Here is a 25063-nt window from a genome sequence, read left to right as displayed (position 1 = left end):
GATTAGGGGTAAACAGAAAGGGGATGAGTTGTTGGGATTTCATTTTCGGCAGGTTGGGAGTGGGGATACCTCAGATTTTAGACTGAATAGCGTAGGGGTACTGTGCTTCCGTGGGAGAGTCTGTGTACCAAGGGATAATGATTTGAGGCAGTCTATACTGTGAGAGACGCATAGTAGTCCTTATGCTATGCATCCCAGCCGAAATAAAATGTACCGAGACCTTCGTGAGTTATATTGGTGGCCTGGTCTTAAGCGTGAAGTTGCTGATTTTGTAAGTAAGTATTTAACTTTCCAGCAAGTGAAGGCTGAACATCAGTTACCTTCAGGGTTGTTACAACCAGTTAAAATTCCACTTTGGAAGTGGGAGAGAGTAACTATGGACTTCGTTAGTGGGCTACCCCTAACACTTACTAAGAAGGATGTGGTATGGGTTGTAGTGGATCGGTTGACCAAGTCAGCCCATTTCATACCAGTTCGTACTAATTACTCTTTGCAGAAGTTGGCTAAACTGTATGTGGCTGAGATAGTGAGACTTCATGGGGTGCTAGTTTCTATAATATTAGATTGAGATCCTCGCTTCACGTCTTCATTCTAGAAGAAGTTACACGAGGCTTTGGGTACAAGATTGGACTTTAGTACTGCGTTTCACCCCCAGACAGATGGTCAATCGGAAAGGGTGATTCAAATACTAGAGGATATGTTAAGGTGTTATGTAATTGATTTTTAATGCTCTTGGGAAGACTATTTACCTTTGGCAGAGTTTGCTTATAACAATAGCTACTAGTCTAGCATACAGATGGCACCTTACTAGGCATTATATGGCCGTAGGTGTCGTACTCCTTCGTGTTGGACTGAGTTGGGCGAACGACGTGTTTTAGGCCCTGAATTGGTTTCTGATACCGATGATAAAGTTAGAGTAATTCGAGATCGACTGAAGGCGGCATCTGACAGACAGAAGTCGTATGCGGATTTGAAGCGCAAGGAGATTGAGTATTCTGTGGGGGACTTCGTCTTTCTTAAGGTCTCGCCATGGAAGAAGGTATTAAGATTTGGACGGAAGGGCAAGTTGAGCCCTAGGTTTATTGGGCCTTATCGCATACTGAAACGTGTGGGATCGGTTGCCTAACAACTTGAGTTACCTCCAGAGTTAGATCAGATTCATGATGTGTTCCACGTCTCTATGCTAAGGCATTATCGCTCTGATCCCACACATGTGGTTTCGACTGAGGAGATTGAGGTTATACCGGACCTGAATTTTGAGGAGGAACCAGTTCAGATTTTAGATCGTAATGTGAAAATTTTGAGGAAGAAGTCTATCCCACTCGTTAAGGTGCTTTGGCACAATCACAGTTCAGAAGAGGCCATGTGGGAACCCGAAGAGGTGATACGACAGCAATACCCTTATCTTTTTTGACCAGGTAAATTTTGAGGCCAAAATTTTCTTTTAGGGGGTAGAGTTGTAACGCCGCAAAAATCCAAGTATTTATTTTTGCATGTTTGTAACATAAATACATGTCTGCTTTAGTGGTTAAGTGTTCTGGGAAGTGTCTAAGAGGTCCCAAGTTCAAGCCTTAACTTGGGTAGAATTTTGTTGTTTTAATTAAATAAAGCCTTAATTGAGTTTAATAAGCTTATATTTTAAATTTTGTGGATTTATATCAAAATGGGATTGCTGGTCTAGTGGTTAAGTGGAGAGTCAGTGTGCTGGGGGTCTTGAGTTCGAATACCTGTACAAACAAAGGGTGTTATTTTGCTGCTTGTGCCATGTGTGAGTTTGTGTTGGACTAAAATTCTGATAGTGAAGTGGTTGAGGAGAATTCAAATTGAGTGGTTGAGGGGAAGTGTGATCAGGTGGAGAGATTTGAGGAGGGATTTTAGGAAAAAATCAAGGGATGAGGGGAGAGGGAATGTAGTGCCGAAAGTGGACTCTGTGGCACTCAAGAATTCGGTTAGAGGGGGCTTCTCATTTTTTTGGTTCTGCTTTGTTGAGTTGTTCCCTTTCCCGAATATTACTTCTCCCTATTTATTGAGTTTTTCAAATATTACTTCTCTCCATTCATTGCGTTTGCCGAAACCTCTTCTCCCCATTCATTGTGTTGGCTGAATATTGTTTTTGTCTCCTTCGATTTCTTTCCTCTTCTCCCCTAAAATTATTCTCCTATTCTCTCCCTCTTGTGTTGTGCTGCCGATTACCAATTCTAACCACTGTCAAAACTTTTCCTCTTCTTCCACTGATTGACTTTACTATTTTCTTTTCGCCTTAAATCGAGGGTTGTGTTAGTGTCGAATCAATATTTCTTTCTTCGTCTGCCTTTAGTAATAACTGATAGCAATTGTATGAAAGTTAAGGAAGGATTCAAGGAATTCCTAATCAATTGCTGAAGACTAGATTCGTAGAGATCACTGTGGTTCGATCGAAGGTAACGCTACTCTATTATATGAATAGACTGTAGATTTTGAGTTTCTTTTTAACTGTAAAGTAGGACTGATGGTGGTGTTTGATTGACCAAATGTAGGTTGGTGAGTGTTTAAGTGATTGTTCGTGACGAATAGAAACAAGGTGTGTAAATCCTACCCAAAACGTAAACTGGCAAAAGGCGAAAATTATGGCAATTGATGCTACACGAGCGTGCCCTTGCTCGTGTGGTAAACCAAACGTATAAAACGTTGGCATTAGACTGTTGTGGGCATCATGAGTGATTTCATGGTCTTAGGGCATTTTGGGCCACGATAGGCCGAAATGGGCTATATGGGCCCAACGGGCTTATAAACCCCACACGGGTAAACAACACAAGCATGTGGAGAAAATTGGGCCAAATTTTGTAATGTCATGACCAAGACCAATTCTGGGCTATGTGGGCCACACGAGTGTGTGGGCCCGCATTATGGGCCTTGGGCCCAACTTCACTATTTAACTGTTAAGGTTGCATGGGTCACCCGAGACAACTGTGGGTTGGTAAGTAGGCCTAGACCCCCAAACTGTTATAAAATGACGGTTATGCCCTTATGTTATAAAATGACTGTTATGCCCTTATGTTATAAAATGACTATTATGCCCCTATGTTATAAAATGACTGTATGTTTAATGTTATGTATGACTGTATATGAGCATGCCACGATATATATATGTTGCATACATGTATGATATGTTGTATGGGAGTGGGATTTATTATGATTGGAAGAAGTGTACTGTACTGGCAGCTTTGCTGCAAATACTATTTAGTGTCGCAACCGGTGCTAATTTTTAGAGTGTAGGGATAGGTGGGTGATTTTATCCCCACATGGAGTGTTGGGTTAGACGGAGTGGAGTGTAGAGGCTGGATGGGTAGGATTTCTGATTGCATGTCTGAACTGGTACTGTCACTGTAATGGGCTAAGGCCCAACTAAACTAAACTATTATTAAATTGGGCTTAAGCCCAGACTGTAAATGCATTGGACATTTACTTTTATGGGGTTACACACTGAGTTTTCGTAAACTCACCCCTCTGTTTATCTTACAGGTAATCCCCAATCTTAGACACAGGTGTTGCGAGGGACTCAGAGGTGGCCACATAACCGCAACTGCTTTTACATTTATTTTTTTATAAGAAATTTATTTTGGGTAATAAGGCCTTTTAAAATTTTCTTTTAAACTTTTAATTTGGGGATTTTACTTATTTTAATTCATTTCTGATAGAAGTAGGACATGAATTTTCAAAAGATAAATGTTTTTTTTCAAAACACCACATTTTCGTACTATAAAATAAAGGCTTCCGCATCAAAACAATGTTTTGAATATAGTAACAACAAATAAGATCAAAAAACTGCTAAAGACAACTTAAGTTTCAATAAACGAGAATTAATATAGAGCAGGTTTTTTCATAGAAGCTATGTTTTTGAAAAACACTTCAATATGATTCGCCAGATTCGGCCATAACGTCTAGGCTGGATTTAGGGTGTTATACACCTTCTCACACGTCATGGGCGGCCATAGGAAGGAGAGAATCAAGGGAGATGTGATGTTATTTTTAGTAAACTTCACCCTTACCTTCACCTATAAATACCACACAGCTTTTACCTTTCAAAGCATCCCTTAATTTATTCATTCACTAGCATTCTCTCATTTCCTCTCTTGTTCCCTTTTCCCCACGCCTAGCCTTCCTATTTTCCTTTCCATTCTTTAGCCAACAAAAGCTTTGTCAAGACACTACCTTGGCTGGCCACCTTGGGAAACCCTTAGCAAAAGGAGCATCGATCAGAACAGAGGAGTGCATCTGTCAAAACAGATCTGAAACACTGCTGAACTGAATAGAGTTTACTCTTTCCTCTTTTTATTTGTTTTAATTATATTTGCTTTGAGTTTATTGTTTTTGAAATAAAATATGGTATTTTAAATCCTATTTGCTAGGATGATTATGTTAATTCAATAAGATTTATTTGATTCATGTTTAACATGTTTGTGCCTCAGTTGAATATGTTTTCAATTAAAATGAAGATGTATTCCATTCATACGTGATTGGGTGCATCCAGATTAGCTAAGCAATCCTAACCAGACGATGACTAGTAGACACATAATTGAAAAGTGCAATGCTCAATTTAGATCATTAAACCCAACTAAGTTGAGGTTCATAATATTTGTAGTTATCTCTATTATCTTGCATAGTTTTTATGTTTATGTGATTAAACTGTTGCAAACATAAATATCTCTATGACCTCGCATAAATGCTAAGAAACCCATAGCCTAATATGATCAGTAAAATGCCTATTTCACTAAGTAAAAGATCCGAGGGGACTTAATTTGGTTTCCAAACTCATGAAAGATCGAGTTGCCATAGAATGTTTTCCGAACATTGTTTAGCATTATGAAAATGAATTGAATTGATTAATATAATTATCCTAGCCTATTTTATGTTGATTGTTTTTGTTGCTATAGCCATTCATTCATACATTTAGATGATTTGCATTTAGATTAAAATTGCATAGGGATAAATATTTGCATCTAGTTAATTTTACTTAGTTTAATCATTACTATCCAAAATTATTGAGTTTTTATATCAAATTGTGATTTATAATTTTGAAATTAACCGATTAACATACACATTCCCTATATAAATGATAACTCATTTAACTTACTTATTACTTGAACGACTGTGTATACTTGCACAAACCACGTTACAAGTTTTTAGTGCTGTTGCTGGGGACAATAGCCTTAATCATTCTTTGATAAATTATTTTTGCACTTTGATTTTTATTTAATTTCGAATCATTGATCTATTTGGAACGACAAAAATGTGCAAGTGTACATAATCGCAACAAGTGATAAAGTGACAAGTAAATGTCGAGTTATCGTACCCACAGGGACTGTGAAAAGAATTATTTATGAATGCTATTTAAAGCACTTTGGTTAAGAAAAATATTTTGTTTGAAGAGGGTGATTAAAAACTAAGATTTTAAACTAAGTGAACTAAATAAATAAAGCTCAAATGCAAGATTTCACAATACGATTTTAATCAAGATGACATAGTTGTGTTAGATTAATTACATTTCTTGTCGTAGAATTATTAAACTCATGTTTATATTGTTACGAATAAGTTCACGAAAACTCGGTAATTTGCTAACTTATGAACATACTTACCTACCAAAATCCATTTATCTCTTGACTATATCCCTATGTCAATTCAACCAATTAAACAAATCTTAATAGGCAAATATGTTATTGCACATACATACTTATTAAATCAAAATAATCTTTTGTACATATCCGTATGTCAATTCAAACAATTAACTCGATTTAATAAGCACATAAAAGACTATGTGAGGTAACAAAGTATCCTTACCTTGAAACAGTTTAATCACAATAATCTTGCAAGTTATGCAAGGCAAATGTATCGTCGACATCTGGTTGCTAATCTAACCTCAACTACCTTAGATAATTAAACATGCAATCGATTAAGCATCTGTGTCCATTAATTACAATTTCAATCCATTTAAATAATTAATTCATTAGTTACCTAACAATTGTAATGCAAGAATAACTTAGTCATGATATTACTTAATTAAGCATCTTACCGAGACCTATAACAACAGAAACACAATTTCAATAATTTTAACAAATGAAGTGCAATCAACCTAACACAAATTAAATTAAAGCTATATTGATTAAATTAACCATTCCAACAACACAAATATTCATAGACATGTTTAGCATTACAACAACAAAAATTAAAAAGATAGGGAACAAGAATCAAATCCAGTGTTTTTCTGTGGCTTGACTAGTTGCTCTGTTCTTCCTTCTTTGTTGTCCTCATCAACCAAGGCTGCTATGAACACTTAATTTCTGCTCCAAATAACTGATGAATGCCCCCTTTCCCAAGAGGAGAAATCGACAAGAGAGCAAGGGAATTTTGGAATGGAAAAGAAGAGAGAAAGTGGAGAGAAGAGAGGAAAGATGTGAATGCTTGAGGTGTGTTTTTAAAATGACCAGCCTAAGGGGGTTTTTATAGCTGAGGAGGGCTGCTGAAAATAGCTAAAATTATGAGCCAAAGAGCCCTCCCTTAGCCGGCCACACATGTGGCAAGGTTGATAGTTTCAACTTTGCTAATTTAGGCTTGGGACAAATCTATAAAGCCACCAATTGTGGAGGGGTTTGAATGCGACTTGAGCAAGTCTTCAAGGGCCTTCTTGCAAGCTTAAATAATTAGCTAATAAGCTGATTTGGGTCAGCTCTTGGGACGGGTTTTGGGCTGTCCATTTCTTGGTCAGTTCGGTTCACTCGGTTCAGTTCAACTGGACCACTTTTTCATAATTAATTAATAATAATTTAGTAACCCAAATTAAATTGGATATAAATTAAAATTAATTATATTATGAATTAATACATATAATTTTGGACCGCCTTAGGCTGAAATTTTGTTTACCTCGATACTTCAAATTGCTTTCCGATTTGCGTTTCTAGTAGTGTCTGCCGAGCCATTTTTCGCCCTTAGTGTAAATCTGTTGAAAATAATCAAAATTCATCAAAATTAATTATAAAATTAAATAAAATTCAACAAGTTCATATTTTAAGTGCACTTTAATTATTTTGTAAAAATTAATTATTTTTTCGACAAAAATTTATCAAACTGTATGATTTTAAGTTAAAAAGGTATGTAAAATGTGTAAATTTTAGTGTTTTCACACCCCAAACTTAATTCATTGCTCTTCCCGAGCAATGCACAAATTAAAAGAATTACTCGAGAAAACACATTTGAAAAATTCTTTCAAAATAACATTCTTCCCGAATTATGAATTTAATATACTTATGCTCAAAAACAAGAAATTTTATAGTTATGCTACTTAAGTATACATATCGTTCAAATTAATCTCAACAACTATTATGATAGCACAATTAGACTAAATGCTTCCTTAACAAGACATGTTAACCCTTACCAATTTGTTTTTATTTTCTTATTCAACAGTAAGCTGCAATCATTAAGTTTAACTTATACATTCATATGTTGAACATAGCAATTTCTCTCCACTAATGTAGGTAGCATAGAAAAATTGAATCAATAGGTCTTTAAAAAGGTTGTAACGTAGCTAGGCTAAAGGTAGGTAAAAGATAGATAAATTTAGGCTTTTAAACCCTAGACTCAGCTTCAATCAGACCTTTGGAATAATTTCCCTCAATACACAAACTTACTTTGCTTTCACATGCTCCTTTGTACATCTATTTTCTTTTAAGTACATGTGCTTTTTTTTAGCATTTTCTTGAATGTACTATAATTTTTAGAGCATTTGATACTTCATTCAACTCCCCTAAATTATTTTCAAAGAATATTCTGAATAATACTGAGTCTAGTTTTTAAGACAATTTAAAGATAATTAAGAGAAAAGTGATGGCTAAATATTGCAAGGGTTCAAATAAAATTAGGCCAAATAGTCTCAAAGTTTGGTTTCAAAGGATAAAACTTCATGAAGGTTGGCTTGGAAGGCTCAAATGGTCCAAACAAGAGTTGCCTAAATCATTTTCAACATTCCATGCCTCCTAAGATTTTGCCTCAAGAAACTACTAAGTCAATTCTAGAGACTTAAACTTTCATGCATGCCTACCTTTCTTAAGGAACTAAAAATTGTATGGTACAATTTGCATGCTTTATTAAAAATACATTCATATCATTATTCAGCTAACATAACAATTTATTAAAATAATAGAACTTTATTTATACTGAAGTTTAGCATACTTAACAAAATTTCAAATTATTGAACACAATATATCCTAATCATAATTAAAAGAACTATATATTCTGAGTGGAAATAATTTCAATTTTTCGGTCCCCCTACTTAAAATGAACAATGTCCTCATTGTTTAAAGTGAATAGAGACTATACACCATGTAGGATTCTAGGAAAGAGGAGGCGAGTCAATTTGACTGCTTAAGTACCAAGCTCTTTCTAAATCCAATCCTAGACATGTATATATCTATTGCCACACTTTATACTTCGTGAATTGTTCAATTTTATTAATGACTTCCATCTCTTGTTTTATTATGCAAAAATTCCTAATTAACTTTATCCTAAAATAACCTAAGAACATAAATAAAATAAAATCGAGATCCCCCCTTTATTTATTTTTGCAGATCCTTCCAAATTTGACTCATCTTTTGCTCCATCATTATTGTCTTTGCATGAATTGCTTCGTTTCTTTTTCGATAATGGGCTCCATGGTTCAAATATGTAATCTGGAAACTCAGGCACAAAAATAAATGGGTCATCGTAAATTTTTTTTAAGAGCAGTTCTTATTGAGTCATCCCTTATTTTTGAGTATTTCTAGTAAGCTTGTTGCTGCCACTGCATATGTTGCATTATGTCCATTAACTTTGACAGCTCATCTCGAAGATCTGGGCAAGGCGGTTGAGCTCTGAACATTGAAGTCTTGATATCAGGTTCAGCTTCTGGTTCCACCTTATCAGGGACTTCAGCCGATTGCACTGGCTCAATCTTTGTGGGATCTTCTTCTTTTTTGGGATCCTTACTTTCTTCAACTCGTTACTATAGAACAAAGTCTCCAGCTATTCAATAGAGGTCCCAATCTATGATTTTTCCCTGGCTATAACCTGTCTTCTTTACGTTTGCAAGAATTTTAGCTTTCAAGCACAAAATTGTTATCGTAAAGGGAAAGTAAGCTGGGCCAGAATGTAAACATCTAACGACACAATTTCACAGTTCCCTCAGGATGATTTTTGCCATATCAATGGTCTTCCCAGTTAAAATCGAGTATAATAAGACCATTCGCTGTAATAAGATTGTAGTCCCATGTGAGCTAGGCATAACGCTGAATTGGATAAAGTAGAACCATACCTTTGCGAGTGGTGTCAAATATTCTTTTCGACAAGTGTGGATTCTTTGCTTTGACACAGTCCACTTAGAACCTCAAACTGTAAGTTTCCCAAGAATTTATTGCAAATTTTCAGATTCTATATTGCTTATCAAGGAGGAATATTCGTCGTTTTTGAAATCAGGCAATTTAAAGAACTCATTAATAGCGTTTGAAGTTATTGATACCTTGATTTCGCGAACTGGAACTTCTATCAACTCGCTTGAGGTTAAATTTGCATAGAATTCACATACTAACTCCTCATCCACACTAGGTCTCTTCTCACAAAACAACTCCCAATTGAGAGTTTCAGCAACCTGACGAATACACGCCATAAAACCAATATAGTTGCTTTCTTTCAATGTGAAACTTTTCTTTGGATGCATCTGTTGACTGTTGAAGATACTCTCGTATCTTGCTTTGGCTTCTTCACAGTGGAACTTGTTTTGTGATTCGTTAATTTGGGCAGATGCCTGAGTTCTCTTGCAAGGCATGAATAACCTGATCATAAGATGGAAACAGCTATTTTCTCAAAAATTTAATTAATATAAAATATTAACAATTCAATAAATTGAAAAATTAGATAATTAAATCAAAATTTAGGAGAAAAATTGGTCTTACCACCTTTTTTGTAAAAATTAAGAGCTCTAAAGAAAAATAATTTTGAATCAAAAGATGGCAAATTAAAATAGGTTTAGGGGTTTTTGGCTAAGGATGGGTGAAAGGGTGGTGTGCCGCTCGGGTATGCAAGGCAGCAGTGCGTAGAAGAGGATGGATGTGAGCAGCGTGCGGATCGTTGAGCAGGCCTGGTGTGGGCAGGCGCGGGGTGCTGCTGACCAATTAGCTGGGCGATGTTGTGGCTAGGAAATTGTTAGGAGGTTTCGACACTTAAGGGTTTTGGTGTTTTTGGAGGGAATGGTGTATGAATGAAAAAAAAGAAGAAAAGAATAGATAGGTGGAATTTATAGTGAAAGGAGTAGGAGCTAGAGTAGAATTCTTAAAAATTTTAAGTTCTAATTCTACTCAAAGTAAATAACAATTAATAATTAATATAATGCATATTAAATTATTATTTGCTATTAATTTATTAAGATAAAAACTTATCGAATAAAATATGATAAATTAAAACTAATCCTAACTTTAAATAAAACGATAATAATTAATATATATTATAATAGATATAATTATATATTAATAATTATCATCTTTTCTTTTTTTTTTTATTGAACTAAAACATTTATTCTAGATGCTTTTAAAAATATTAAAAAACATCTAATTTTTAATATTTACAAAAAAAGTAACCAAAATTTAAAAATATTCAATTAAGTTCCTAGACTTAATGAAAATTCAAAATTGAGTTGCAACATAAAACTTGGATCAAAATTGACCTGTTTATTTGAAAAACTAAAAATTTATTGTCATTTAGGGAATAATTTCTTGGGAAATTATGTTAAAATCAATTCCCAGGAAAGATTGGAGAGGTCACAAGCGGTTCCATTTAAGTTCCAATCTCCTAGACAGAATTTATTTAAACATACTAATCCCGAAAATATACCTTAAATCATTTATTCAAACAGAAGATCAAGAAAAATTAAATATCTGATAAAATGAACGAGATTTGATTCCGTTCAATTTTATCTCGGCAGTAATGTTTCAAGCGTTGAGCATTAACTCGAAAATTACCTCCCTTTCCTTAAAGTTCAACAACTCTGTATGGATAGACTCAATGAATCATAATGGACCGGACCAACGTGATTTTAACTTACCTGGAAAGAACCTTAATTTGGAATTGAATAACAAGACTTGCTGACCTGCTTCAAATTCTCGAACTCAAATGTGCTTGTCATTCCATTTCTTAAGTCTCTCCTTAAGTAATTTGGCATTCTCGTATGAAGACATTCAGAATTCTTCTAACTCGTTAAGTTGAAGCATCTATTTCTCTTTGGCATTTTTAAGATCCAAAATGAGTCGTTGGGGAGTCCAATAAGCTTTGTGTTCTAACTCCAAGGGTAGATGACAGGCTTTCCCAAAGAATAACCTATAGGGTGACATCCCTAAAAGTGTCTTGTATGCTGTCCTGTAAGCCCATAAAGCATTATCCAATCTTTTGGACCAATCTTGTCAATTTGGGTAAACTACCTTCTCAAGTATGTCTTTGATCTCCTTGTTTGCCAGTTCAGCCTGCCCATTTGTCTGCGGATGGTAAGCTGTAGCGGCCTTGTGTTTCACTCCATGTTTATCTAATAACCATATCAACCACTTGTTCACAAAATGGGACCCTTCATCACTGATGATGGCTCTTGGGGTTCCAAACCTTGTGAACACAGGTTTCTGCAAAAACTTTATTACAACCTTAGCATCGTTTGTCGGTTATGCCTCTGCCTCAACCCACTTAGACACATAGTCTACTATTACTAATATGTACTTGTGACCAAAAGACGGAGGGATAGGACTGAGAAAGTCAATACCCCAAACATCAAATAATTCTACCTCAATAATGTTTGTTCGAGGCATCTCATTTCTGTTGGTGACATTTCCAAACCTTTGACATCGATCACAACTCTTTATGTAAGCATATGCATCTTTGAATAGTGTTGGCCAAAAGAATCCGGCTTGCAATACCTTGGTTGCAGTACATGTACCGCCGAAGTGTCCCCCACTCAGAGCTGAGTGAAAATGGTATAAAATCTTATATACTTCATCTTCTGCCATGCATCTCCTGATCATTTGATCTGTACAATTTTTAAACAAATGCGGTTTTTCCCAGAAATAGTACTTCACATCGTGAAGAAACTTTTTCTTTTGATTATACGACTTATCAATCAGCATCAAACCACAAGCTAAAAAGTTAGCAATATCAGCAAACCAAGGGGTATTATCGACATGATTTACCTTCGGTATGTGTTCATCTGGAAATGTCTCTCGAATTGGTATAAGAGGAGAGTTCCCTTCTTGCAACTCCAATTTGGACAAGTGGTCTGCTACTTGGTTTTCCACTCCCTTTCAATCTTGAATTTTTAGATCGAACTCTTAAAGTAGTAGTACCCATTGGATCAGTCTTGGCTTAGCGTCTTTCTTGGCAAGTAAATACTTAATTGTCGAGTGGTCCGTATAAACAGTCACTTTCGTGACTACAAGATAATATCGAAACTTGTTAAAAGCAAACACAATAGCAAGTAACTCTTTTTCTGTTACCGGTAATTCAGTTGAGCTCCTGTCAGAGTTCGACTCTCACAGAAGATAGGATGAAAAATTTTGTTCCTTCGCTGACCCATGACAGCTTCGATCGTGAAGTCACTTGCGTCATACATCAATTTAAATGGCAAATCCCAGTTTGGTGTGACTATTATGGGTGCTGAGACTAATCGACTCTTCAAATCGTTGAAAGCTCTTAAGCACTCCTCATCAATTTTAAACGCTGTGTAGTTCTCCAATAATTTGCATAAAGGTTTAGCAACTTTGGAGAAGTCTTTGATGAATCTTCGATAGAAACCGGCGTGGCCCAAAAAGCTCCTAACACCCTTTACAGATAATCTACCTTTGCTTTATCTACCTCAATTCCATGTCTTGTTATCTGATGCCCTAGAACAATACCTTCTCGTACAATGAAATGGCATTTTTCCCAGTTAACTACAAGGTTTGTTTCTTCGCATCACCTTAGTACCTTGGCTAGATTGGCTAGGCAATCATCATATGTATCTTCGAATACTGAAAAATCATCCATAAAAACTTCCAAATATTTCTCAACCATGTTAGTAAAAATAGACATCATACATCTTTGAAATGTAGCAGGTGCATTACATAAACCAAATAGCATGTGCCTAAATGCAAATGTACCTTACGGGTAGGTGAATGTTGTCTTATGCTGATCTTTTAGGTGCTACTGTAATCTGATTATACCCTGATTATCCATCAAGAAAACAGTAATAGTTTCGCTCTGCGAGTCTATCCAGCATCTGGTCCAAAAACGGCAAAGGAAAGTGATCTTTCCTAGTTTCCTTGTTCAGCTTCCGGTAATCGATGCAAATTCTCTATCCTGTAACCGTTCTAGTCAGTATCAACTCATTATTCTCGTTTTTAATGACCGTGATACCTCCTTTCTTTGGCACGCACTGGACCGGACTTACCCATGAACTATCTGAGATGGGGTAAATTATACCCGCATCTAACCACTTGATGATTTCTTTCTTGACTACGTCCTTCATGATGGGGTTCAGTCTTCGTTGTCCATCAATCGTCCCTTTTTTTCCATCTTCTAAGATAATCTTGTGCATGCATATAGATGGACTAATTCCATAAATATCGACTATGGTCCATCCGATAGCGTTCTTGAATTGTTTCAACACCAGGATGAGTTTCTCTTCTTGCTCAGTAGTTAATTCTGCTGAAACAATCACAGGCAGAGTAGAAGAGTTACCTAAATAAACATATTTCAAATGTGAGGAAAGTACCTTCAGTTCTAATTTAGGTGGCTCCTCGATTGATGCTTTTGGTTGGGCATAATCCATTTTTTCTAACTCTAAAGATTCAAAGCGGGATTACGGATTAAATCCCTTTTGATTAGCTTCTAACAAAGCTCAGTATTCATCCTCATCTTCATCATTTGGAGGATCTGATGTCAAAATTTGTTCCAATGGGTCTTCAACATAATTGAGTTCTCTCTCCACAATTAAATCCTCTAAATCGGATACTGCAGAATAATCATCAATTGTGTCAGGAAATCACATGGACTTAAAAATGTTAAATGTTACTTGATCATCCTAAACACGCATAGTAAGCTCGCCCTTCTGCACATCAATAAGGGTCCTTCCGGTGCTAAGGATTGATCTGCTAATTGAAGTGTAACCGTAGTAGGTCTAACTTCACCTATTCTTAACTTTCTAAATATTAACATGGGCATCAAGTTGATACTCACACCCAAGTCACATAGTGCCTTACCATAATATGTTACTCCAATATTGCAAGGTATGGTAAAACATCCAGGATCCTTTAATTTTGGGGGTAGTTTGTCTTGAAGATATACATTGCATTCCTTTTCTAGGGCTATTGTCTCAAATTCTCCAAGCCTTCATTTTTTAGATAGGATATCCTTCATGAATTTGACGTAGTTTGGCATTTGTTCAAGTGCTTCAACCAACGGGATGTTGATATGAAGTTGCTTAAGTATGTCTAGGAACTTCTTGAATTGAATTTCCTGCTTCTTCTTCTGAATTCTTTGAGGGTAGGGTGGTGGAGGTTTCTTTATTGGAATTGTTTGATTCATTTTCTATGGTAATTCTGTATCTAACGGAGTTATTAGTTGATCAAAATTAGCTGGTTCAGAAGTTACCTTCTTAGATTTTGCAGATTCAAGTTCTGGTGAAACTAGAATTTCAACACTCGGTTGAACTTCCTCTGAGTCTTGAGCATCAGCTGGCTCCTTCTTAACTTTAACGGAATTGGGATCTAAAGTCTTTTCGCTCCTCAATGTTAACAATTTACAATGCTCATTCCCTGGATTCCTCGGATTCTCGTATCATTAGGTAAAACACCTTGTGGTCGGTTTCTGAGTTCAGTTGCAAGCTGGCCCACTTGATTCTCCAAATTCCTTAGAGAGGCATCATTTTTCACCATGTATGCCTTCAATAGATTCTCTAGGCTATTTGATGGTTCAGCTTGGGTTGGTTTCTAAGCTTGTTAGGAAAAACTAGGTGGCTGGGTCGATCTAGGTTGGACATAATTGTTACTGGTTCCTGCCCCTTGGTTACTCTAGGAAAAATTCGGGTGGTTTTGCCATGATGGGTTATAGAAATTGGATTGCAGCGCTTGCCTTCCTCGATTTTGCTTCTGTTACCTATGTAATGCACATATTTTGGGTTCGATGGACATGCTTCGAATAAATGTCCTTCCCCACAATAAACACAGGCTACATTTTCAAATTGATTCAGTGGCTGTGTTGCAAAACTGTTACACCTATTAGTAGTAAGATTTTTTAAAATTGAGGATATTGATGGTACTTGAGATGCGAGTCAAGTAAGAGCAACTACTTCATGTATTCTAGTGACTCGTCTTCTCGACGCTATTTGATTGGTTGGCCATTGATAATTTTGCTGGCAATCCTCTCAATGATTTCATAAGCCTCATTATAAGACTTAGAAAGGAGAGCACCACTAGCAGAAGCGTCCACTACCATCCTTGTGTGAGCATTGAGACCATTATAAAATGTCTCAAGTTTTATGCAATGTGGGATTTCGTGATGAGGGCACTTCCGTAATAATTCTTTACCTTTCCTATGCCCCATACAATGACTCATCATCCATTTGTTGGAAATCAGTGATCTCATTCCTCAACTTAGCATTCTTGCTAGGCAGGAAATACTTCATAAGGAATTTTTCTGGTAACTCTTGCCATGTTGAAATTGATTTTGGTGGTAATAAGTTCAACCAAGCTCGAGCTTTGTCCCTTAGTAAATATGGGAACAACTTTAATCGTAAGGCATCTTCGGGTACTCCGGCTAACTTGAAAGAATCGCTCACCTCCATAAACAGTCTTAAGTGTAGGTGAGGGTCTTCGGTAGGCATTTCACTGAGTTGGCCCACTGTCTGAAGCATCTGGAACATGACTGGCTTCAACTCGAACTGTTGTGCCTCAATTTCGAGTCTCCTAATACCCAGATTAAGATCATGAAATACTGGCACGACATACTACCTCAAAGCTCTATCCCTATCATCAGCAATAAGGATAGGATTTTGAGAAAGGTTTGCTCCGTTTCCTTGATACAGAATTTCGAAGTTCCTCTCTTCAGCCCTTCTCTAACTTGCTTGTCTTCTTCGCTGTCGGAAAGTTCGTTCAATCTCAGAGTCTACAGGGAGTAAATCGATGATTCGTTCAATACTCATAAACACCTGAAATAATCACAGAAAAATTAACTAAGTTAAAATTTGAATAGAAAAATAAACAAAAATGAAAAACTAACAACTTCACAAATAATGACTTTTTTTAAAACACAGTCCTCGGCAACAGTGCCAAAAACTTGGAACAATGGAAATGTGCAAGTGTACAAAATCGCAACAAGTAATAAAGTAACAAGTAAATGTCGAGTTATTGTACCCACAAGGACTGTGAAAAGAATTATTTATGAATGCTATTTAAAACACTTCGATGAAGAAAAATAATTTGTTTGAAAAGGGTGATTAAAAACTAAGATTTTAAACTAAGTGAACTAAATAAATAAATCTCAAATGCACGATTTCAAAATACGATTTTAATCAAGATGACATAATTGTGTTAGATTAATTACATTTCTTAACTTAGAATTATTAAACTCATGTTTATATTGTTACGAATAAGTTCACGAAAACTCAGTAATTTGCTAACTTATGAACATACTCACCTACCAAAACCCATTTATCTCTTGACTATATCCCTATGTCAATTCAGTCGATTAAACAAATCTTAATAGGCAAATATGTTATTGCACATACATACTTATTAAATCGAAACAACCTCTTGTACATATCACTATGTCAATTTAAACAATTAACTCGATTTAATAAGCACATAAAAGACTATGTGAGGTAACAAGGTATCCTTACCTTGAAACAATTTAATCACAATAATCTTGCAAGTTATGCAAGGAAAATGTATCGTCAGATACCGTTTCTAATCTAACCCTCAGCTACCTTAGATGATTAAACATGCACTGATTAAGTACTATGTCCATTAATTACAATTTAAATATGTTTAAATAATTAATTCATTAGTTACCTAACAATTATAATGCAAGAATATAACTTAGTCATGATTTTACTTAATCAAGCATCTTACCGAGGCCAATAACAATATAAACACAATTTCAATAATTTTAACAAATGAAATTCAATCAACCTAACACAAATTAAATTCAAGCTAAATTGATTCAATTAACCATTCCAACAACATAAATATTCATATATATGTTCAGCATAACAACAACAAAAATTAAAAAGATAGGGAATAAGAATCAAATCCGGTGTTTTTCTGTGGCTTGACCAGTTGCTCCGTTCTTCCTTCTCCGTTGTCTTCGTCAACCAAGGCTGCTATGAACACTTAATTACTGCTCCAAATAGCTGCTGAATGTCCCTTTCCCAAGAGGAGAAATTGTCAAGAGAGTAAGGAAATTTTTGAATGGAAAAGAAGAGAGAAAGTGGAGAAAAGAGAGAAAGGATATGAATGCTTGAGGTGTATTTTTAAAATGACCAGCCTAAGGGGGGTTTTTATAGCTGAGAAGGGCTGCTAAAAATAGCTAAAATTATCAGCCAAAGAGCCCTCCCTTGGCCAGCCACACATGTGGCAAGGTTGATAGTTTCAACTTTGCTAATTTAGGCTTGGGGAAAATCTATAAGGCCACCAATTGTAGAGGGGTTTGAATGCAACTTGAACAAGTCTTCAAGGGCCTCTTTGCAAGCATAAATAATCAGCTAATAAACTGATTTGGGTTAGCTCTTGGAACGATTTTTGGGCTGTCCATTTCTTGGTCGGTTCAGTTCACTCGGTTCAGTTCAACTGGACCACTTTTTCATAATTAATTAATAATAATTTATTAACCCAGATTAAATTGGATATAAATTAAAATTAATTATATTATAAATTAATACATATAATTTTGGACCATCTTAGGCTGAAATTTAGTTCGCCTCGATACTTCAAATTGCTTTTCGGTTTTGCCCTTCTAACAGTATCTGCCGAGCTATTTTTCGCCCTTTGTGCAAATCTGTCGAAAATATCCAAAATTCATCAAAATTAATTATAAAATTAACTAAAATTCAACATGTTCATATTTTAAGTGCACTTTCATTTTTTTGTAAAAATTAATTATTTTTTTGACAAGAATTTTATCGAAACTGTATGATTTTAAGTTAAAAAAGAGTATATAAAAATGTGTAAATTTTTGTGTTTCCACTATTACTTGTAGACCCTGAAATTGAGTGAACATTTAGATAGAGAAGACGCGAGAGATTTGCTCAAATTCAAACCAAGATGGACTTTGGAAATCAAAATGACAGACAAGGTAGTGGAGCCAATTATGTGCACAACCCAATCCTTATTGCTGATGACAGAAATCATGCCATAAGACAATACGTTGTGCCACTCTTCAATTAGTTCAATCCGGGAATCAAGAGGCTAGATATCGAGGCAACCCAATTTGAATTGAAACCAGTGATGTTTTAAATGCTCCAAACAGTGGCCCGATTTAGTGGTATTCCCATGGAAGATCCACACTTACACCTTCGATTATTCATGGAGGTGAGTGATTCGTTTAAGATAGCTGGTGTGACTGAAGATACATTAGGTTTGAAGCTATTTCCATACTCGTTGACAGATCAAGCACGAGTATGGCTGAATTCACTACCACCAAGTTCAATATCTACATGGCAAGAATTAGCAAAAAGGTTTTTGATAAAGTATTTTCCACCAAGCAAGAACGCAAAGTTGCACAATGCGATAACTACTTTCAAAAAATTAGATGATGAGTCCTTATACAAGGCATAGGAAAGATTCAAGGAATTACTTTGTAAGTGTCCTTATCATGGGATTCCTCATTGTATCCAATTGGAGATGTTTTATAACGGTCTCAACAGACATACAAGATTAATGGTAGATGCTTCTACTAATGGTGCGATTTTTTTAATTCTTATAAAAAGGCTTACGAGATTATCGAAAAGATCGCTAGAACAATTACCAATGGCTAAAAAATCAAGCAGTTTCTGAAGGACGAGTAGCTGGAGTGCATGAAGTGGGCGCATTGACTTCACTCTCTGCTTAGGTATCTTCTATTTTCTCAATGTTAAAATAGTTTTCCACTAATGGTTTGAATAATTTTGTAGCTCAATCACCAAGTCAGTATGATATTATTTCTTGTGTGTATAGTGGGGATGGTCATTCTTTCAAGAATTGTCCTTCAAACACCAAGTCTGTTTGTTATGTAAGGAATCGGTAACAAAATAGAAGTGGCCAAGGACCACAATCCAACTTCTACAATCCATCATGGCAAAATCATCCAAACTTTTCTTGGAGAAACCAAAGATATTCTGTCCAAGAAGAAACAACTTAGTGAGTATGAGACTATTTCTTTGATGAAGAAGTGCAATGCATTCTTACAGAACAAGCTACCATCGAAACTGAAAGACCTTGAAAGCTTTACGATACCTTGTAACATCAGAGAATCATACTGCGGTAAAGCTTTGTGCAACCTTGGAGCAAACATCAACTTAATGCCTAAATCTATTTTCAAACTGTTGGGAATAGGTGAAGTAAGACCCACTATTATGACACTTCAACTTGCGGATCGTTCGTTTGCATATCCCAAGGGAAAGATAGAGGATGTCTTGGTAAGAGTTGATAGGTCTATTTTTCCTGCTGACTTTATTGTGTTAGACTTTGAAGTAGATAAGGAAGTTCCAATCATCTTAGGGAGACCTTTCCTAGCCACGGGAAGAACGTTAATAGATGTGCAAAAAGGAGAACTTATAATGAGAGTTCAAGAAAACCAGGTAACATTTAACGTACTGAAGGCCATGAAATTTCCCTGTCCGACGAAAGAATGTTTAGTTATAGAGGAATTAGAAGCCTTAGTTTCTATGGAAAGCAATTTTGAAGAAGACCCGTCAGAGAACACTTTAGGGTCTGAACCCTTGGAAGATGAAAAATGTATGAAGGTATGACTTTGATGGAAGCCAACCCAAGGAGTTATATTCAACCATTGTGGTTTGAACTGCTAGATTTAGAAGTTCGGGAATTTACACAACCCAAGTTATCAATCTAGGAACCGCCTAAGCTTGAACTAAATGTACTTCCATCCCATTTAAAATACGTTTATTTAGGTAATTATTCTACTTTACCTGTGATTGTTTCAGTAGAACTGATAGAACATTAAGAGGAGCAACTGATTTCTATTTTAAAGAAATTTAAAAAGGCAATTGGTTGGACCATAGGTGACATACGAGGTATAAGCCCTTCCTTCTATATGCATAAGATTAGTTTAGAGGAAGGTGAGCAAGGTAGAATCGATGGGAAAATGAGACCTAACCCTATCATGAAAGAGGTAGTACGGAAGGAAGTGATCAAATGGTTAGATGTGGGATTTATCTACCCCATCTTAAATAGTTCTTAGGTAAGTTCGATACAATGTGTACCAAATAAAGATGGAATCACGATTGTCGAGAATGAACGTAATGAGTTAATCTTAATGAGAACTGCCACAGGTTGGAGAATCTGTATTGACTACAGAAAGTTGAACAAAGCAACTCGTAAGGATCATTTTCCGTTGCATTTTATGGATCAAATGTTAGATCGACTGGTAGGCAACGAATTTTGTTGCTTTTTAGAAGGATATTCGGGATACAACCAAATAGTTTTAGCCCTAAAAGACCAACATAAAACTACTTTTACTTGCCCGTATGGAACATTTGCTTTTAGGCGAATGCCTTTCGGCTTATGTAATGCACATGCCATATTTCAACGATGTATGATGGCAAATTTCACTAATATGGTTGAAAATTTTGGTGAGGTTTTCATGGATGATTTTTCTATTTTTGGTAACACTTATGAGTTTTTTTCAATAACTTGGCTAAGGTACTTAAAAGATGCGATGAGGGAATTGTCTTAAGACATAAATTTTCCAAAAATGAAATTAAAGTGGATAAAGCATAGGTGGACATAATTGAAAGATTACCACCTCCAGTTAGTGTGAAAAGAGTTAGAAGTTTCTTAGGCCATGCTGGTTTTTATCGTAGATTTATCAAAGATTTTTCAAAAATTTCTAAACTTTTGTGTATGCTTTTAGAAAAAGAAATTGTTTTTTATTTTAACAAAGCATGTTTAGAAGCTTTTGAAGAATTAAAAAGCCAGTTAATCTCAGCCCCAATAATTGTTACACCTGATTGGAACTCACCTTTTGAGTTGATGTGGGATGAAAGCAATTTTGTTGTTGGAGTTGTGATGGGTTAAAGAAGGAATAAAGTTTTTCATCTTATCTACTATGCAAGCAAAACTTTGACAGGAGCCCAAATCAATTATATGGTAACTAAAAAAGAACTTTTTGTTACAGTTTTTTGCTTTTGACAAGTTCCATTCATATATTATAGGTACCAAAGTATTTACTCACGAAGAAAGATGCTAAACCAAGGCTAAATCGATGGATACTTTTGCTCCAAGAATTTGATCTTAAGATCCAAGATAGAAAATGTGTCGGAAATCAAGTAGCTGACCATCTATCGAGGCTGGAACAAAATGAGGTAACTTCTTCACTCGTTCCAATTAATGAGAATTTTCCTAATGAGCATATCTTCGAGGTAAGTTGAATTCATAAATCACCTTGGTTTGCTGATTTTGCCAATTATTTAGCATGTGGAATAGTTCCTCAAGAAATGACATACCAACAAAGGAAGAAATTCCTTTATGATAGTTGGTATTATTTCTGGGAGGATCAATTTTTGTTTAAACAATGTGCAGATAATATAATCAGGAAGTGCGTAGCTGAAAGTGAAATTGACGAGATTTTGTACCACTATCATTCATCTCTGAGTGGGGGACACTTTTGTGGTTCCAGTACAGCAGTGAAGATTTTACAAACTGGATTCTTTTGGCCTACAGTGTTTAAGGATATGTATGCATATGTGAAAATTTGCGATAGATGCTAAAGAAACAGAAACATATCAATGAGGAACAAGATGCCCTTAACAAATATTTTAGAGGTAAAATTATTCGACATATGGGGCATTGATTTTCTAGGCCTATTTCCTTCTTCTTATGGGAATAAGTATATTTTGGTAGCTGTGGACTATGTATCCAAGTGGGTTGAAGCCGAGGCATACCTAACAAATGATCCCGAGGTAGTTATACAATTCTTACATAAGCATGTATTTACACGGTTTGGGACTCCTAGAGCTATAATTAGTGATGAATGATCTCACTTTGTAAATAGGTGGCTTAAGTGGTTGCTTGACAAGTATGATGTGAAGCATAAGATTGCTGCTGCCTATCACCCACAGTCAAATGGGCAAGTTGGAAGGGTGAATTGAGAAATCAAAGGTATTCTTGAGAGGGTGGTGTGCCCTAATAGAAAATATTAGTCTCGAATGCTCGATTATGCTTTATGGGCCTATCGAACTACTTTTAAGATGTCGTTAGGAATGACTTCCTATCAGGTAGTTTTTGGAAAGGCATGTCATTTCCTGCTCGAATTGGAGAATAAATCTCACTAGGCTTTGAAACAATTGAATTTGGATCTTAAGCAAGCCAGTGAGAGAAGGATGTTACAACTTGATGAGTTGGAAGAGTTGAGGTTATTTTCATACGAGAATACCAAGATGAGTAAAGAAAAATATAAGAGATGGCATGATAATCATATACAACCTCGTGAATTCATAGAAGGTTAGAAAGTGTTGTTGTTTAATTCGAGGCTAAGGTTATTTCTGGGAAAGCTCAAATCTAAATAAAAAGGACCTTATACCATCTACAAATTTTGTCCAGATGGAGCTGTCGAATTGTACGACAACCACGGAGGTACGTTTAAAGTTAATGGTCAACGTCTCAAGCACTATTGGGGTGGTGAAGTTGAACGAATTAAAACCTCGTTCAAATTATTAGACCCTTAATTTTTCATGGTTTTACCCTTTAATAAAAAGTTAGAAATAATTTTCTTAAATTAGTACATTTAATTAATTCTGCCTAAAGAGATTGAAACTTAAGCGGGACCATTGTGACCTCTCAAACCTTTTCTAGGCATTAATTTAATGTAATCTTTTGAGAAGAAATTTTTTGATTAATTTTAAATTTTTTTCACTTTAACTTCTATATTTAATGTTAACTTTAATTGTTTATGTTTAATATTGACCCCTCCAACCGTTCCTGGGCATTAATTTAATGTAATCTTTTGAGAAGAAATTTTCGATTAATTTTAAAATTTTATTTTCACTTTAATTTCTTTTTTAATGTTAACTTTAATTGTTTATGATTTATAAGGGGGTCAAATTGACCCAAGTACTAATAAGTTTATTTTATCTTAAGCAGTGTAATTGTAAATACGGTTTTGGCTCAATGCTTGAAACAACAAAGAGGAGAAATTTACACCATCAGTGTCATCATTAAGGGTTCCTCAAAACCTTAAAATTTCCACCACTTTTTCCCTCCATCTATATTTGCCACCCAAGTCACTTAAGAAGTTAAAATTTTGCTACAAGATTTCCCTAATTCACCACTATATAAACTCCTCTCTACCACCATAATCTTCACAACCCTTCAAGTAATTAGCTTAAACCCTAGCCACTCTTTCTTTTTCCTCTTAGCCGTCGGCCTAAATCCAAAAAATTCTCCCTAAATTTCTTCCTTTGTTGCAAAACCCTAGCTTACGGCCGCCGTGAGCCTTTTTTCGGAGCAACCATATCGCCGTCGCAACCCTATCGCCGTCGCGAGCCTATCACCGCCGCAAAATCCCTTACTTCATCCATTGCTGAATTTCACCTATTTTTTGGGAAAAATCACCATGTCTCACAAAAGAAATAAATTTTCAAAGACCTCTATTGAAAATCCGATTGTGATTCAAGATGAAGAAGTGAAATAAAGGTTTGATTTTATCTTCAAAAATTGACCTATGATGCCGGAAAAAGGTTTCAACTTGGAAAGCAATGATAAGATGGTTGTGCCTTTGCCAATACGAAAGATGATTGATGCCCTCAATTGGAATTATTTTTGTGATGCACGATCATTACCCGATAAGGAGTTAGTTTGTGAGTTCTATGCTAATTTGACTAAGCCAGATGAGATAGAAGCTCTTGTTCTCAAGAAGAAGGTACCCCTAACTTCTAAGTCTATTAATGATTTGTTTAACCTACCTGATGTTGAAGAAGATGAATACTTTGCCATGATGACAAATATAAATTGAGATTTTCTTCAACAGGTGCTTAATGTTGTGACAAGTTTGGGATCGCAATAGATTATAAGAAAGAATGGTAGTCATTCTTGCCGAAGAGAATATCTAAAACTGTAACACCCCCAACTCATATTCGTCGCTAGAATAGGGTTACAGAGTATTACCGTTCAATCAGAAACTTTAAACATTTTAACATTCAATAATTTAAACCATATCATAAATCATTTATACACATGCATACTGTCTCTTTATCGAGCCCTCAATCCCTTAAAAATGTGTAACACCCTTTACCCGAGACCGTTGCCTGAGTCGACCACGAGACGTTATCTGACTTAAGTTACTAATTCAGAGCATAAAAATCCGCTTTTAAAATTAATTCGCTCACGGTCAATCAATATGTCCCTAAAAGGGACCCTCGAGACCCTAAAACATGCAACGGAAATGGTTCGGGTCCAAACCGGGAACATTAATAATTTTTCGAATACTTAAACAAATCAAAATACTTTATTTCACTATTCACAATAAAACTATCCACTTACGTAACAGTCACTAATTTAATTATAACTCGAGTTAAGAAACTAGAATTTTAGATCCATAAATTTTCCCTGAAACTAGACTCATATATCTTCTTACCATAAAATTTTCAGAATTTTTGGCTCAGACAATAAGTACAGTTTATTCTTTAAAGTCTCTCATGTTTCACTGCTTGATAGTTCTGGTCCCTCTTCACTAAAAATCAATTATCTCATTGTACAGAATTTGGATAATGTTCTCATTTGTTTCTTCTTTATGACTCATAATTCTTTCTGTACAATTTTTAATGATTTTCTAAAGTCAG

The 25063-nt window shown here is 35.5% G+C and overlaps 2 protein-coding genes and 2 non-coding genes across 4 annotated transcripts; 3 read left to right on the top strand and 1 right to left on the bottom strand.

The window, feature by feature from the left end:
• Positions 1–208: 208 nt before the first annotated feature.
• Positions 209–1414, top strand: LOC128039923 (uncharacterized). Its single transcript, XM_052628858.1, has 3 exons — positions 209–510; positions 829–1061; positions 1146–1414. The coding sequence occupies exons 1-3, from the start codon at positions 209–211 to the stop codon at positions 1412–1414; spliced, it is 804 nt and encodes a 267-aa protein (XP_052484818.1).
• A 14148-nt stretch (positions 1415–15562) lies between these two features.
• LOC128040188 (small nucleolar RNA R71) lies at positions 15563–15667 on the top strand. The gene has a single exon (XR_008194846.1). It is a non-coding gene; the product is annotated as a small nucleolar RNA R71 (small nucleolar RNA).
• Positions 15668–18783: 3116 nt separating this feature from the next.
• LOC128040208 (small nucleolar RNA R71) lies at positions 18784–18889 on the bottom strand. Its single transcript, XR_008194866.1, has one exon. It is a non-coding gene; the product is annotated as a small nucleolar RNA R71 (small nucleolar RNA).
• Positions 18890–19429: 540 nt separating this feature from the next.
• Positions 19430–22375, top strand: LOC105795745 (uncharacterized). Its single transcript, XM_012625407.1, has 4 exons — positions 19430–20011; positions 21440–21646; positions 21779–21960; positions 22279–22375. The coding sequence occupies exons 1-4, from the start codon at positions 19430–19432 to the stop codon at positions 22373–22375; spliced, it is 1068 nt and encodes a 355-aa protein (XP_012480861.1).
• The last annotated feature ends 2688 nt before the right edge of the window (positions 22376–25063 follow it).

This window comes from Gossypium raimondii, chromosome 3 (assembly GCF_025698545.1).
Source record: "Gossypium raimondii isolate GPD5lz chromosome 3, ASM2569854v1, whole genome shotgun sequence".
Classification (NCBI taxonomy): domain Eukaryota; kingdom Viridiplantae; phylum Streptophyta; class Magnoliopsida; order Malvales; family Malvaceae; genus Gossypium; species Gossypium raimondii.
Note: the sequence above shows the minus strand (reverse complement) of the source record. Positions and strands in the feature narration are given on the sequence as shown.